We start from the raw sequence: 17,364 nt of genomic DNA, 5'->3' as shown, positions 1-17,364 counted from the left end.
TTTGCAAACTGGTTTGCAGTGCTTTGCAATCTGGTTTACAGAGCTTTGCAAACTGGTTTGCAGTGGTTTGCAATCTGATTTACAGAGCTTTGCAAACTGGTTTGCAGAGCTTTGCAATCCCGTTTGCATTGCTTTGCAATCTGGTTTGCCTTGCAATGACTTTGCACACACTTTGCAATCTGGTTTGCAGAGCTTTGCAAACTAGTTTGCACTACTTCGCAATTTGATTTGTCTTGCAAACTAGTTTGCACTCTCGTTTGCAAACTGGTTTGCAATCTGATTTGCAATAAGGTTAATTTCGTCTTTTCCCTATATTAGATTATTTACAAAAATGCCATAGGGAGCTGAAGCCTATAAAAAGTTGATACATCCTTTTTAACCAAAACTCAAATTTTTTAGGGAGTTTTGGCCAAATTTCCTTAAAATTAACCTAAAGAGTCAGTTTTGTAAATACTTTGTTTTTCCACGATATGATCGTTGAAAGTTTCTTTTTAAGAGTTCTTTTCAGAAGCTATTTTTCTAAACCTGATTTCAAAAATGTTTTTCCATACCGGTCTATTTTCAAGCAACCTTAATTTTCTTTTTGCGACAAACATTTTTCGGACTCTTTTTTTTTTCCCAAAATTCATTTTCAAAAGTAGTTTTCAAAAATAGCTTCCTAGGAAATTGTTTTCTACAAATATTTTCAAAACTCATTTTTTCGAAAAATCAAATAATCATTAATAGCAGGATTTTGCTCGGTTACCAAGATATAAAATCGGTGACAAGTAGCCACTTTAGTATTTTTAGGTAACTTGTGCATTTCAGACTTATTATGTTAGATTGACATATGCTATATTAGTTTCTGAAACTATACTGTCAGCTTCTGAACTGGTTGGGTTGTGAATGTTTGAGGGGGCATTGTGTTGTGAGGGTCCCAGTCTAGCCCATTTAGTGGGGTGTAGTACAACATCGTTGCGTGGCACGCCTGTGGGCAGAGCAGCCATGGTCGCCAACTCGATGTCTGTCACTTGCAAGGCATGCCCAAGAAGCTGTATCGTGCACTCAACCCGTTTCTGAGGCTGGGATGCTCAACCTCGACTCCGTTTTTCCTTTAAAGTAATACTTGAATGCAACTGAAATAGTTTTTGAAAAAGATATTATTATAAACGAACTTAGAGTATCAGACAAAATCACCCCATGCTAAGAGTATCTCCAATGCAATTCTTGAGAAACGCTCAAAGAATGAGAAGTGTCGAAGGTGGAAAGTTTAATCTATCTTTTTCTTATTTGGTCATTTACAAATGCTCTATTAGAAAGACTTCTACAATCAGACACCAAATAAAATTTCTAAATTTATATTTTGACTCCAGAATTAATTGAATTGCATAGTGTCATTTAGAGATCTTCAAGAAGACGGTATAAATTTGAAGATTCATGTTGAGTTCTGCGTTAGAGGTGTCTGTCAAAGAAAAAATCAATTTAAAGATTCATGTTGAGTTCATCATCAAAACTCTAAAAAAAAATTTTGACACTAAAAGTTTTAGAAAACGTATTGTTGATATCAAAAAATTTCTTTCTAGAATCAGTCAAGATGTTAAGACTGCTAAATTGAATCCCGTTATGCTCTTCACAATATGGGTAGCGAAACCTAAACCTGCAAGGAACTCGGAAACCTCTCTAACGCTCAAAACAATCAGACTGTCCTTGTAGTAAAATATTGAGTATTGAGTGAACCCGAATTATGCAATTGTCACTTACTTGTTGTGTGTCTGCTTTGAGATTGATAGATTATGTTTTCTATCTTGTAGATAACGCTCATAGACAGCTAATAAACCATTCCTCTCAAACTTCCAAAAATGATTCATAATCATTATAATCCAAAACTTCATTATTCAAATTCAAGGACTTTTAAAATCATATTGCAACAAAAAAGTACTCAAACATCACCATACTGCTGGGATCACTTCTCTTTGACCTTCTTCACCATCAAAACTCACTGTTGTTTAGACAACGTTTAAAATTCGCCGTTGCCATGACCCTCGACACCACCATTGATTTTGTCGTTTCCGTTGACATAACCATTGACTTTGCCGTTTTCAAAGACATTGCTGTCGACTTGACCCTCTACACCACCATTGACTTTGTCGTTGCCGTTGAGATAACTATTGACTTCGCCATTTTCTGAGACATCGCTGTCGACTTCAGAATTATAAATATGTCCCATTTTGGTGCGCTTAGTGTCCAAATACTTCTTGTTATCAACTGTGACTGGAGTTAACAGTGGTACTCGGCCCACAACTGTTAAACCAAAGCCTCTTAGCCCAATGGACTTCGCTGGATTGTTTGTCATCAGCTTGATCTTATGAACACCAAGATCCTGTAATATCTGCATACAAGTAATCAAATAAATGAGAACCCAAAGAAAGTAATGAGAGACTTTAAGAAATTCGTAAATGGAAATAACACGGACGTAATGGTCTCATTAAACGCAGACTCGCTGGTATTATATCCAAAACATAATACTGAGAAGTCTCATGGGTTAGACGTTGTCTGTTTTCTACTAATTATACGCCATAATTCTTCGTACGTAATGAACATTTACAAGTGAAATGGGTCATAAATGATTTGCACAAAGGGATTATTATAACAATCCCTTAGGTGCTTTTTTTTGTTAAGGACAATCCCTTAGGTGCTATTTATTACTATTTGCATTACCGCTTAGGGTTTGTTACAAATATAAAATCATATGTTAAAAAAAAAATTAAATTCGTTATGTAGTCTTCATATCGGCCTTTAATAACTCCTATGACGTAATTGCAAAAAATGGACTTTTTGCACTTTTCTCTTTTACTTGTACGTGATCGATACTTACTTAGGGGAAAAATACTTCAGTTGTGATAGAACAAGTGAAATTTTAGGCAGATTTGGAAGAGAATTCCAAATTAACGGCCGGAATTTCCTCTTGATTCAGGACATAAATCAAGAGTAAGTTGTTGTTGATTTAAGATTTCCTCCCAAATATGCATAGGTTTTTCTTTTGCTATATCATTTTCCAAAACACCTATCCTAAATTGATATTGATTAGTCGATGCCATCGTTGAAAAATACTCGCCCCATAGAAAATTTGAGTATATAATATAAGTACCTGAGCAGCAATGGTGTAGTCTCTTGAGTCAATTGGCAAGCCAAGCTCCACATTAGCTTCAACTGTGTCAAATCCAGCATCCTGCAAATTATAAGCACAGAGTTTGGGGCCAAGACCAATTCCTCTTCCTTCATGTCCTCTCAGATAAACAACTACACCCTTTCCATCTTTTTCAATTTTCTCCATTGCTAGAGAGAGTTGATCCCCACAGTCACATCTGGCTGACCTAAATATGTCTCCTGTCAGGCACTCTGAGTGTACCCTTACAAGAATGTCATCTCCATCCCCAACATCACCCTGTTTATATCATCATTCATTGGTGTATAAGTATATTTATAATTGAAAGTTTGGATAAAAAGGGTATTTTGGAGTTTGGACATAAGAAGAATAATTTTAATAATGGAAAGTCTATAATAGTATCGAAAGGATCTACAACGGTTTAACGTAACCCAATTTATCGAGATAAATGAAGAATTTTTGCTTACTTTAACCATAGCAATGTGCTCAATTCCGTCTATGAGTGACTTGTAGCAGTAGGCCTTGAATTGTCCCCAGCTGGTAGGCAGTCGTGCCACGGTAACTAATTCAAAAAATTTCTCTCTCTTCCTCCTATACCTGCATAACTCGTAAAATCACAATTAGAATGTTTTTAAGATATGTAAAAACATATCATAATCATAATGTCAATGCCCTGTATGGATCCCCAAATCAATTTCCGCACATGTCTATGGGTCAGAAGATGGCAAATTCATCGGCATTGTCCCAAAAAATAGGAACATATGAAATAGATGGTAAATAACTTTTCAATACCAATATTTTACCCGATTAAATCAGCGATCGATATAATTTTCAAGTTGTCTGCTTGAGCGAGTTCACGGAGTTTTGATAAATGAGTCGCGCAAGCATCGTTAGCTTCACCCACAATCCTACTTAAAACTGCAACTGGATCCAGCCCAGCCAATACAACAAGATCCATAGAAGCTTCTTTGTGTGCAGCTCTTGTCAAAACACCTCCAGCCTTGTACCTCAAAGGGTAAATATTGCCTTTGTGGTTTAGATCTTCAGCCTTTGAATCTCTAGATGCAAGAGTCAGTATTGTTTTTGCTCTATCCTGAGCTGGCACTCCAGTAACACCATCTTTTGCATCCTGAAATTTTTTTTGTCAATTTTGGTCAACATAAAAGTGGAAAGAGAATCAAAATTCTGAACCATAATATCATATGCATGTAATATTCACCTTATGTCGACTAAAATATACCTTGAATGATATCTTTGAATACTCCACAGCTAATTGACAAAATATTCCTATTTATAAATGTCATTGAGAATAGCCATGCATTTATCGAACGTAATGGTCGTTATCTTGGGCAATCTAGCCACATAAAGAAATCATACATAGACGACTAGCGATGTTTTCCACTTCATTCGAAGGTAATGGGCTAAAGTATGTCACCTTTTAAAGAAAGACAGACGGAAAGCAAATACTCATGTGTACGATAAGTTGTAATTATAGTAAAATAGTTTAGTTGTTTCTAAATTAGGATAATACTCTTTTGTAAGGAGTTGCAATCCTTTTTCACTAAAACAAAAATTTGTAGGGAGTTTTGACCAAATTTCTCTTTAGCTGATTAAAAAAGTTAGGGTAAAAATGTACCACAGAAACTGCGAAAGTTGCAGCAAGTGATTCTTTCACATTATCGTTGGTAGTTTCAGTGATAGGAAGTTGAAACCTAACAAAATCCTCTTCCTTCAAGCTCACGTATACGATTCCGTTTCCGTGATTCACCATAAATTTTGTAGCTTCATCTGTCACCAATTTTGCTGCCATTACTAAGTATCCTTCATTTTTTTCATCTTCGTCGTCTACAACAATAACCATCTGCAAATACACCAACAACAAAGAAATCGGTTAGAAACAACCAAAGACGAGATTTTTCACATTTTTTTTTGGAGAAAAGTTATACAAAAGTAGAGGTTCAAAAATATGTATTTAAAAGAAATTTACTTTACAATCATTTTCAATATGTTTAGGTTATAATCTAGTTTTTTTGAAACCTTAAGATTCCAAGCTTGGTCATTTTCTAGGCTACTACCACCTGACCAAAGTGAGCTTCACCATTATACTCTAGTTGTTAGTGATATAATTTATAATATTTTTATGCATAAACTAGCTTGTTACTAGCTGTTACTAGAATTACAATATTTGCTAGTTAAGATAGATGTATCCCACTGGGGGCGGCACGACCGGCTATTTGCTCAGTAGTAGAGCGCGCCCCCGATAATTGCGTCCGTCGTATGCCACTAATAAGCAATTTAAGTGCAGATATTGATCCATAGGCATGTGTAAGTTGGTTTATGATGATGGGCTAAAAGAATTTTGAATAACCCCGAGCCTAAATTGGGATCAAATCGTCTTATAATTGTGAAAATAGTTGAGTGATCACATGCATATCTCTCGACTGGAGATACTAGTGTTTGAATATAAACATTATCGAAGAAAAAGAGAACTAGCTCTAAGCCAATGAAATGTTTTCACATATTATTTTTTTAATCTTTTTAGTATAGGTAATATTGTTATTTCATAATATAGTCGACAAACATTTAATTATAGTGCTATACGCACTCGACCTTTGTGCTATAAGCAGAGGGCTTATTAGTTTGACTAGAGCCAATGAACATGGACCAAGACACTTTATAAGCACGAGGATTTTAAGAGTTTTTTCAAATCAATATTCAGGTAAGGAAAATTTTGTAATGTACGATATAAACATTCTCTAACTCATTATTTAATGTTCAAATGCATCATGTACAAAAGGTTAACGGGTGCCTGTTAGAGCTGCCTGCTTATAACACAAAATTCGAGAGCCTTTAGCGGCGCCCATTAACTAAATGAGAAGACAACAAACCTTTCCTAAACGGATGTGTTTGATGGCATCTGATACAGAATCAAATCCTTGTGTAGGAGAATCCAAATCAAAATCATCTTTCTTCAAAATAAAATCATTAGTTGGATTGTCATTCAACTCAACAACATTTGGTAACTTAGTTGTTGATGAACTAAGACTGTCAGTGGCGGCCATCTTCAGATATTTCACTGCACAAAACCAAAACAAGAAATTAAGTAAAAAAATCACATTTCCAAATTATTTTTTTTCTTCGAAAAAACGTTTTTTCCCTAAAAGGTTTTTTTCCTGAAAACCATTTTTTTCAAAACCTTTTCTTTTTTCAATTGAGATTGTTTCTTTTTTTCTTTGAAAAATCGTTTTTCCCCAAAACTATATTTTCAAGAGAACCGTTATTTCCAGAACCCTTTTTTTTTCCAAAAACATTTTTTTCTCCAAAACTGTTTTTTGTTTTTCACGAAAAGCATTTTTCAGAAGTCGTTAACTTTTTTCGAGAAAACATTTTTTTTTTCAGAAGTCATTTTTTTTAAACCGTTTTTTCTTTAGAAATCATTATTGTGAGAAACCGTTTTCTATTTTCCAAAAAAAAAAGATTTTCTCGATAAAACGGGTTTCTAAAAAAATTTGATTTTCTCGAGAAAAACGATCTTCGTGGAAATTAGAAAGACGATGTTCGTGGACAAAAAAATCGTGGAAGACGGTTTCCGTGAAGAAAAAAGGTTTATGTGAAAAAAAGTTTTCGTGGAAAAAATATCGTTTTTGTGATAAAAAGTGGTTTGGGAAAAACAATTTTTGGAGAAAAAATGTTTCTGGAAAGAAATTTTGGAAATAAAAACGAATGATTTTTTAGAAAACTGGTTAAAAATAATTAAATATGCGTCTAAAAATAAATAATTTATATAATTGTAAATTATAGGATTTTTACTAGTTATCAAACAAATAAAAAAAATAATTTGGACTTATAAATCTGTGGAATCATGAATCCAAATGACTTGTGTATTCGTGAATTTTTTATTGCTTCATCCAAACACACCGTTAATTTTTGCAAAAACTTATAATGGAGTATTTAGTTTCTTATGCAAAAGTGGATCCATAAGAAAATATAGGGTTAATTCCTGTTTTAAAGGAAAATGTTTTCCTTGAAAGAAAAAGGTTTATATAAAAAGAAGAAAAAAGTTTTCATGGAAAAAATACCGTTCTTGTGATAAAAAATGGTGATCCACCTCGAAGATATTGAGGACAAATGAAAATTTGAGATTTCAAGACTAACGAGAAAAGAACTAGAAATAGATAAAGAAATATAGAGAGATCAAATTCCAGAAACCAGATCCACTCGTCACCCATTTTTTTATGTTTTCTGTTTCATTTCTTTTTACTCTTTACCAATTTTTGTGATGGAAAGACAAAATAGAAAATGATAGATGTAAGAAATTTGTCAATTGATCAAACTTATATAAGTTTGGTGGACTGATTCACAATATATGGTTGAGAAAACAATCTAACTCCAAATTAAATTTCATTTTGAGAAAACTTGAACCAAAACCCTTTATAGACGTGGAAAGAAATAAGAAAAACATTATCAAAGAAAAACACAAAGACTCAAAACAATACAAAATAAGACTAAAAACAATTGAACATCATAAAGGTAATGTAATGAACAAAGAAAAAGTTGAAAAAGCAAACTAACCTTAAATTTCCACAATAATCTAAATGATTCTACAAACTTGTGAGATTGGGATGGATTTTCAACATGACCAATGGTGGACTTATATATAGGCTATCCCATCCGAGGATGAACATAAAATTAGGTCTCATTGAAGTCAAACTATGTTCTAAAAGATCTTTAAGATACCATCAAACTGATCGCCCCATATTTACTTCTTCACATATGGCTAAAACATCAATTACTACTTATTAGTATTCTTTTTTTATGGTATATCTAGCATCCATTAGTTGTTTTTTTGTTAAGATACATCCATTAGTTGTTGAAAGTCAATACACTTGTAAGGAAATTTGGGTGTGTTGTTTCTTATATAAGGAAATCTAAACATTGAATATTTTTCCTAAAACGGTCAAAGGGTTTCAAAAAAAAACAGAAGTGGCCAAAGGATTTTCATATCGTGATAACAAATAATCCGTTTCCATTTTGAAGTCTGAAGTATTAGAGTGGTATTTTTTGTAAAGAAATTTAATAGGAAAATGTGTGGATAGTCAAAAGTGGAAAAAACTTTGATTTAATTTGGAAAATCATGATCTTAGGGTGCTTCTATAGGCACCAGGTTAAACTGTTGTAAGTAGGCGGCCATCTCGTTGATTCGAGTCAATGACTATTGACCCGAACTCTCTATAAGCACCCGGTCAGCTAACCCAGTTGAAGTTCACTTCCGTTTTCTTCTTCCAAAAACAAATTGATCATTTTTCTTCCAAAACAAAACACTAGGTAAGAGTGATTACTACTGACAATCTCTGCCGACGACACCAACACCTACTGACGACAACTCAAATAAAAAGAACAATCAATTTGAGTCAGATATTCACCATTGAACTATGTTAGATCATCTATATATCATCTTTTTAAAAGAACTTAACCACAGAAGAAGGTGTTCCGAAAATATGAGTTCTACGTCGATTCAAACTCTTCAACCAATTTCCGGGGAAGAAGAAGTTTCTCATGAGGTATACAACCAGTCCCCGACCCATTATTTGATGTTTGAATATGAATTGTATAGTTTGGTGCAAAAATAAACTTAATAATACCTAAAAAATATAAAAACAACATAAAAATATCTAAAGATCTGAAAATAACATTGATATATCTAAATAGTAGTATAAAGAAAATAAATGAGAAACAACGTAACTATACCATATGTTTTTTTGTTATACATTACCTTTTTCATTTTCTACATGTTGTTTTCGATATATTACATATTTTTTAAGTCGTCAAAATTTTGTCAAAACTCCCTACAAGTTTTTTGTTTTGGTCAATTTGTTTTAGTCTTCAGCTCCTGAAGTATTTTTTTTTTAAGTTGAAAAATTTTGCGATAACTTTGCGACAGCTTTGCAACACCTTGCAACAATTTTGCAAAAATATATTGAGTTTTTTACCAAACGAAACCCAGATAGTATTTAATTTTTTAACAAAAGAAATATACAAATTTTGAATTTTTAATCAAGAAAAAGTATAACTTGTCTTTTCTAACTTAAAAAGATTTAAAATTGGGTCTTAGCTCAATTTTGTGTGAGTAGAATTTATGTTATTTTTCATATTTTGGTTATTATGTTTAGACTATCATCTTCCAACAAAAAAAAAAATCTTTAGATTATCATATTATTACTGGTCAAATTACTTATAGGTTATTTTAAGATTTTTATGCTATTTCTTAGAAAATTATGTTATTGTCTTATTTTATGTAACATTTTTTTTTATTTTATTAGTCTTTATTTGTTACAATATGTTATTGAGATTACACATGTATTTCAAGATTTCCTTTATTATAATTAATTTTTTTTTTTTTTATGAAAAATTATTATAATTTTAATTCTTGTATGGTAAAAATTACTGATTTACTATTTATTGCACACATAATAACCAGAAAATTACATACAATCCTTTAGATTTCAAACAACAATGACAAAATAAACCATGATTCTATAAATGACTTGAATGTTTCCTCTGCAACTTACAACATTATCATAAAAGAATCAAGAGAATAGTGTTCAGACTAACATAATATCTTATCAATTTAGGAATAATGAACTTTATTTTGAATACTTCTCAAGTAAATAACGAAATATCTTTCGAAGTGATATGTTGTTCTGTAAAAGAATCCATATAAATAAATACCCAATGGATCCGAACCCCAAGTTTCCAATGGTAGTCCTTGAGATCAAATGTTTCTGTAATATATTCATATTTTTACGAGATGTTTTGAGTTTCTGTTTCACTAACAATATCATTTAGACGACCATTGAATTCGAGATTATATATGTGCCCCATTTTCGTTCGTTTTGTCTCCAGATATCTCTTGTTATCCTTAGTGATTGGAGTTAATAATGGAACTCTGCTTACTACTGTCAACCCATAACCTTTAAGGCCAATATACTTTGCAGGATTATTCGTCATCAGCTTCATCGTACGAACACCAAGATCTTGTAGAATCTGCAATAAATGTATAAAATTTCACATTAGGTTAAAACTAATAATTTTCTAAGCGGGCAACGTCAACTTCATTTTATTACTAAAGAGATTGTGTAAATCAGAAGAGATCTTCTTTACTTAGAAGGCAAAAGTATTAGCGAAGTTTCACAATGTAGAATTTGGGCAAGGACAAACGTAACTGGAAACAGAATTTACTGCTTTTTCAAGATTTGGGTGTTTTAAATAAATACTCAATATTACCACTCGGCCGGAAACTGCATGCCGTTTAAATATTTGAACATTACCATTCGGGTAACAACGTGCTGTCTCAACATGCATGGGAGCTTTGGCTGCCCGACCTAATGTACTTGGCTCATTTAGCACTATATATTCTAATACGTTTCTGAGTATCCTTATTTCCTTTTCATCTAAGATTTGAGTTAGTAGTGTATACTAATAGAACTTACCTAGTTTTAGCTATTGTATCAATACTTGAATCTCAGTACATTAAGAAATCGTGGGAGACACTACACAGCACAACATACACGGATTTGTCGTGGCGTTTTAACATGGCAGGGGCAATCACCCACTCGGCCATTTTGCGTGGAAGAAGTTACGGATTATCAGGGTTCCGACATGAGTTGTAAAGTATAGTTTAGCAGCGAAAGTTCTCAATCAAAGGTTATGCAAAGAAAAAATAAGACTATTGAGCAAGTTTTGTCGAGAAATAGTTATCAAAATTGGTGTTCAAAGATTAAGTACCTGAGCTCCAAGACCGTACTCTCTTGAATCAACCGGCAACCCCAGATCTTCGTTAGCTTCCACAGTATCACGTCCAGCATCCTGCAAATTATAAGCACGGAGCTTGTGGCCGAGACCGATGCCTCTTCCTTCATGCCCACGAAGATATACGACGACACCCCTTCCAGCTTCTTCTATCTTCTTCATTGCTAGTTCCAACTGATTCCCACAGTCACATCTTGCCGACCCGAATATATCTCCCGTGAGACATTCAGAATGTACTCTTACAAGAATATCTTCTCCATCTCCAATGTCACCCTGTTTACATCAGAAAATCACTTAAAAGGTTTGATCAGAAGTTCCAAAATAGATCAATGGGCACAACATAGAAGCTTGTTGGTCATAACTGCGATCCTAGTTTTACCAACTAGAAGTTCGGATTCTTTTCACTTCAAGTTTTGGGGATATTATGAATTCCCTAAAAGGCTAGAATTTTTTGAAGTCGATTGATGCAATTGTGATTTCATATTGAGAATGTTATAATCGTTATATAAAATTATATTTGAGGGAATTTGCTTACTTTGACCATGGCAATATGCTCGATCCCATCTAACACTGACTTGTAACAGTAAGCTTTAAACGCTCCCCCCTGCACGGTGGGTAGTCGGGCAACAGAAGATAGCTCAACCAGCTTATCTCTTTTTCTTCTATATCTGTAAAATTTGAACCATGAAAAGTTATTAATCAACTCCGGAAATAGAAAGAAATGACAATGACTAGTAACCAGAACACTGCAATATTTCCAAGATAGCAAGATTCTTTTCCATCGTTAATACCTGATTAAGTCAGCAGTCGATATAATCTTCAAATTTTCTCTCTCTGCAAATTGACGGAGCTTTGGTAAACGAGCCATTGAACCATCATCATCATCGACGATCTCACATAAAACTGCAACAGGGTCTAACCCGGCCAAGACAGCAAGATCTACAGAAGCTTCTGTGTGTCCTGCTCTTTTCAAAACACCTCCTTCTCTATATCTCAAAGGGAAGATATGTCCTGGACGGTTTAAGTCCTCGGGTTTTGAATCTTTCGACGCAAGAGTTAATATTGTTGTCGCTCTATCTTGAGCTGACACTCCAGTGGTTGTGCCATTTTTCGCATCCTAAAGGAGCAAATTAATGAATTATAGTCATCACAATTCACAAAATGAGGGAGAATCAAAACTATGAATGCACTTAAAGATGCACATTAGAAAGGGAATATATACTGTATTGGGAAAGTCTAGCTCATATGTACACTTGACCGCTTGACGTCATATTGATACCCTATCACCATGTTTAGAACCTTTAAAATAATCAACTGCGCGATTAAATCAGTTACGACTTACGACTTCCTCTTTATGGGTGAGTAATGCCCAATAATCAACTAATGTAGAGGTTAAGAAGTAGGAAGGAAACATTGCTTGAGAAAGTACGATTTCGCGTGATTCACTAAGACCTAGTTTTACATTTATACACAAAGTTTCTCACCTCTATTACACTATTTGGCAAATACGAAATCTAGGGTTGAAGGAGTGATTCACCAATATCTAGGGCCACATTTATGGACAAAGTTCCGCACCTCAACTATGCTATCGGGACAGATGAAATCTAGGGTTAATGATTTTATTCTTCTCTTTCTCGCATCTCGCTTAATGAGAAAGTATGTCACATATAATTCTTTTGGGATCTACAATCTTTGATGACGTTTAGTCACAACTCACAACAATACAAAAAGGTGCTTATTCCAAAACCTTGAAGTATTAGCAGAAGGCGTAGAAATGATATATTTGATTTTAATCGCTCCATAAATGAAACTTGTTGCTTTAGCTGATTTAAGAAGGAAGTTAGCTACATACCACTGTGACTGTGAAAGCCGTACAAAGTTTCTCCTCGTTCTCTTTCGTCCTCACCATTAAAGGAAGTTGTAACCTATCTAAATCTTCTCCTTTCATGCTTACGCACACAATTCCGGTTCCATGCTTTACAATAAATGCCATATCTTCAGGTGTTACCAATTCTGCTGCCATTATTAGATCTCCCTCATTTTCTCTATCTTCATCATCCACAACAATAACCATCTGAAAGGTAGACCAAATTGAAGAAACGGGTAAACAAAAAGGAAAAGAATCAGGTGATTCAAAATGGACCTAGTTAAGGGGAAAAAACAGACCTTTCCTTGACGAATGTCTTCGATTGCCTCTGAAACAGAAGCAAATCCTTCTGTCGGAATATCTAAATCAAATTCATTAGTCTCCACAAAAAAGTCATCGGTTCCGAGAGTAATATCTGCAGCAGATTGTGTCTCGACATGGGTAAATAATTTGGCTTGTTTATCAACAAACCCATTTGTTCCATCAGCTATATTGCTTTGGGCATAGGATAAGAGATCGCCTTCCCCCGATATAACTGTAGCTCTTACTCTACTGTCACTCTGAAGGCCAAGGCTAGAGTTAATCAGATTGGTTGCGGGAAAATTCAATATGTTTCCACTAATAGATGAACTCGTAGACTTTAGCCCGCTAAACAACTTGAACGATTTCTTCCCCCTACATAAAACACATTACCTAGTTAGATTTTCTTGTACTTTTATGAAAAGATAAATTTAAATAGAAGAAACTTCATAAAAGAAAAAATCAAACAACTCTTGAAATGTTTGTGTGTTTAAAAGTACTTCGTTATCATCCTATTTCTATGAAGAACTAATAATTGTTGAAATTAGTAATGGAAACTGATGAAGAGGTATTGGCTGAGAAATTCATGGAAGACATCGATGCGGCAAAAAATAAAGGCAAACGACTGAAATTGCAAAAATTGAAGCTACGGATGTTGGTGCGAAATAACGTTTCACTCTATCTTGAACCACAATTTCCATCAGGGATTCAAAACGGACTTTTAGTAGTTATTTTTACCATTTTTATGAAGTTTTCTCTTAGGAAGTTTTTCTCAGGTAGTTTTCTATTTTCTTGAGATTCTGAAACTTATTTATTTAGAAAATGTTATTTCAAAATTGATTACGTTTAGGATAACCTAATACCATAGAAAGGGGATCCAATAGTTGTGTAATTCATTCAGTTTCTCAATAAAAATTCAGTATTTTCTTTACTCTTGGTGAGTTTTTCGATTTCTAAATTTTGGAAATAGATCTAAAGCTTTTCCTAGTTTCCCGGTGTGTCAGAAACATGTAGAGACCAGCATTCAGTGGAGATTAAACCTAAAACATGACCTCATATATCTTCAAACATGTATATCCAAAGAGACATTCTAAATCAGACATTTTCCAAATTATTATCACAACTTTCTTCATTGTTGCATTTCTCGATTGATTTCGACGTTCTATACTTTTATAAGAGTGATATAGGTCTGACGCAACGGAAAACTAATAAAAAGAATTAGATCTTCGTCTAAAACTTATAAAACCCAGAAAAAAAACCCTTAGATCTTCATCTAAGACTTATGGAACCTCAAACAAAAAAGATTATACTAAAATACTGAATTTTATTGACTAAACTGAACCCATTAAACAACTATTAAATCCCCTTCATATAGTAATCGGGGTTTCGTAAACCTAATCAAACTCTAACAAACAACTTTTAGATAAATAAAATATTAGTTTCTGGAAAATATAAAACTGCTAAAAAATATAAACTTTTTACTAACAAAAATACTACTAAAATACTAGATCTTAGGATATCCTTCAGAAAATCTCCCTGCATTAAGGTCTTCATCAAATTAAAATGGATAACCAAATAGGGATTTGCTCCAAATCAAAACCAGAAACAAGAATTTTAAAATTATAAAACCCATTAATTTCTAGATAAAAAAGATTAATTTTTAACATAAACCCATTTCAGTTCAAAAAGAGATACAAACAGAATGATCAATATCAAATGAATTACACATAAGAATAAATACAAAAACCCAAACAGATCCATAAGTCTCCTGGAGAAAGAAAAGAAAGAGAGGAGAGAGAGAATACCTTAAAGAGGATAGGTTCATTGAAGAAGATGAAAGGTTGAGAGCCGCCATGTTAATTGAATCTGAAGAATGAATGAAATTAAACTTGTCGAAATTGAAGTTCCTTCTTATAGTCAGTCAGAAGAAACTAGATACCAATTCATGAAAGTTTCAATAACCCCCACTTTCTAAGAAATTCAAGAGAAGGAAATCAGGGGAAAAGTATTCAAATACTACTGAGTAACCAATTTTAAAATTCGATTGGATCGCTAAAATATTTAGCCTACCAAACAAGAAAGTTTGAAGCCCTTTCCTGCCATTTGACTGTTGACTCTGCGCTTTCTAGAACCGTCCTAATTGGTTCTCAAAGAAATTTATTTTAGTCTTATTTCTCAAAGACCCCATAGTTTATGACCAACTACTCGATTTAGCCATCCATCAGATGGTCCCTTTTCTTAATATTACCGTCAATTGACCGTTACATTCAGATTTTTCTTTCAAAATACCCTTTTTTTTATTTTTTCACATTAATTTTCATTCTCTTTCTAAACCTTTTTTTCGTTGATCTCCATTCTCCCTCTCATATCACTACGACCAACATAACACTCTAACTTCGGTCTTCCCATGAATTTTTCTATCTAGTTTGTAAGTTAATGACTGACATAATACTCTAATTTCGGTCTTTCAAAAAAAATTTCATTCTCATTTGGAAGTTCAATTAGTATATCATTTTAACTTTTTAATTTTTCGTTCAATTTCCATTTGTATTTTTTGAATGCATACGAGTTATAATTAATAGAAAGAACAACAAATATCAAGAGGTCACTATCAAATTTACACTTAGAAACATCAATTTTAACATAAAACAAAAAACAAATGAGAAGTTAATTTTTTTGTCTTAGATGATTTTTATTTCGAATTGTTGTTATTTAGTACTAATTTTAAATTTCGACAAATATTGTTGGTAAATTAGAAAAAGATGGACAAGAGAAAAAAAAAGGTATGCGACATGAAATACGTTGGTAAGCATAACATCGAAGAAGTATAAGAGATCGAAGAAAAAAGATAGATAAAACAGGATAAGGGTATTTTTGTACTTCCATGTGCAAAAAAGGGGGTTTCACTAATATCTGATTAAAAGAGGGGGAATCGCTAATCAGACATTAGGGATGAGGGGGTATCACTAAATTCCCCATAGAAATATTATCTCTGGTATAATCTTTACTGGTGGGTTCAATTTGGTTAGTCAAAGTTATGTGATCGAGAGCTCTGCCAATCGTTCTGAAACGATGAACCCCGTGACATGAATTGATTTGTGGGATCCATGAGTGAAATTCATGTCTAGTTTCACAGAGTGACACAACTATTGTTTTCCATAAGCTTTACGCCCATTTCACTTTCTCTCTTTAAAATTAACAAAAATCCTCTTTCTCTTTCCCTTTCATTTCACTTTTGAGCATCTGTCATTCCTCCCCAATCTCTTTAAATCTTCCGGCATTTACAGAAACTAGACATGGTTGGATCATTAGGTAACTAGACACGGTTGGATCATTTGTATTTTAGGGTTTTGTTGGGATTGGTTGAAACTTGAAAGTAGTAATGGACATTTGGTGATGATTTTAGCAATGTAGGGTTTAGTAAACTAAAACCTCTGATTTCAAGAAAAGTAAGAACTGAGTTTTAACATATGTGTTATTTTCTTTCAACAACAAAAAAGATCTGTATTCTTTTTCAAGATCTATAACAAGTTTGATGACATTTTTAGCGAGAGAAAACCTTGGGAAGAAAAAGAGATGATGGGAGTGAGAGGGAGAATTTCATGAGATAGAAATAGAGTTGACTATGTGGTAATTGAAATAGGACATTTCTCAAAAGTTCTAAAAAAAAGTTAACAGTCAATTGACGGTAACGGCAAAAAATGGGTCATCTGAGTATTTTCGATAAAGTCATCTGAGTATTTTCGATAAACTCGCAAGCTAAGCGGGAAGCTGATCATAAACTAGGGATCATTTGAGAAATAACCGTTTATTTTATTTTAGTTTTAAACCACAGTTTTATGGGTTCAATAAACAATCAATACCTCATACATTTGTTATACTAGCTCCGTCTCAAATTATGGGCCTATTATTCTTTTTTTTTTTTTTTATGTCCCAAATAAAGAATCTCATTCCTTATTTATCATTTAAAATACCTTCTTTATTCACATATATCATTTCCTTAATATTGCTAATACGGTGCATTAATTAAGGCAATTAAATCATTTGATTATTATAAAAAAAAAAAATAATCTTTTTTCCAACAAACAAACTACTCCTCTTTTGCACTAATCTAGTTACTTGTTAATAACCAAATTTTAATGATTTAACAATACAAATTTTGTAGAAACTGTGAATCAGAAAAATAAAAGTAAATAAATTCACCAGAATCATATTGGACCAAATCTACTGTAGCCAAATACAC

General features: G+C 33.2%; 2 protein-coding genes across 2 annotated transcripts; both read right to left on the bottom strand.

Annotated features, from left to right (window-relative positions):
* Window positions 1-1,818: 1,818 nt before the first annotated feature.
* Window positions 1,819-7,918, bottom strand: LOC147530891 (bifunctional riboflavin biosynthesis protein RIBA 1, chloroplastic-like). The gene is made up of 7 exons (XM_086648341.1): window positions 7,718-7,918; window positions 6,034-6,221; window positions 4,782-5,006; window positions 3,949-4,274; window positions 3,613-3,742; window positions 3,128-3,424; window positions 1,819-2,368 (listed from the first exon to the last, which is right to left on the bottom strand). The coding sequence occupies exons 2-7, from the start codon at window positions 6,205-6,207 to the stop codon at window positions 1,997-1,999; spliced, it is 1,524 nt and encodes a 507-aa protein (XP_086504467.1). The 5' UTR covers window positions 6,208-6,221; window positions 7,718-7,918; the 3' UTR covers window positions 1,819-1,996.
* A 1,741-nt stretch (window positions 7,919-9,659) lies between these two features.
* LOC147530890 (bifunctional riboflavin biosynthesis protein RIBA 1, chloroplastic-like) lies at window positions 9,660-15,326 on the bottom strand. Its single transcript, XM_086648121.1, has 7 exons — window positions 14,927-15,326; window positions 13,121-13,496; window positions 12,807-13,028; window positions 11,746-12,071; window positions 11,490-11,622; window positions 10,931-11,227; window positions 9,660-10,189 (listed from the first exon to the last, which is right to left on the bottom strand). The coding sequence occupies exons 1-7, from the start codon at window positions 14,974-14,976 to the stop codon at window positions 9,947-9,949; spliced, it is 1,647 nt and encodes a 548-aa protein (XP_086504247.1). The 5' UTR covers window positions 14,977-15,326; the 3' UTR covers window positions 9,660-9,946.
* Window positions 15,327-17,364: the final 2,038 nt, after the last annotated feature.

Source organism: Eschscholzia californica, unplaced genomic scaffold (genome assembly GCF_041429995.1).
Source record: "Eschscholzia californica isolate CP2 unplaced genomic scaffold, dmEscCali1.0.p SCAF_6, whole genome shotgun sequence".
NCBI lineage: Eukaryota > Viridiplantae > Streptophyta > Magnoliopsida > Ranunculales > Papaveraceae > Eschscholzia > Eschscholzia californica.
This window is presented reverse-complemented; position numbering and strand designations above follow the sequence as displayed.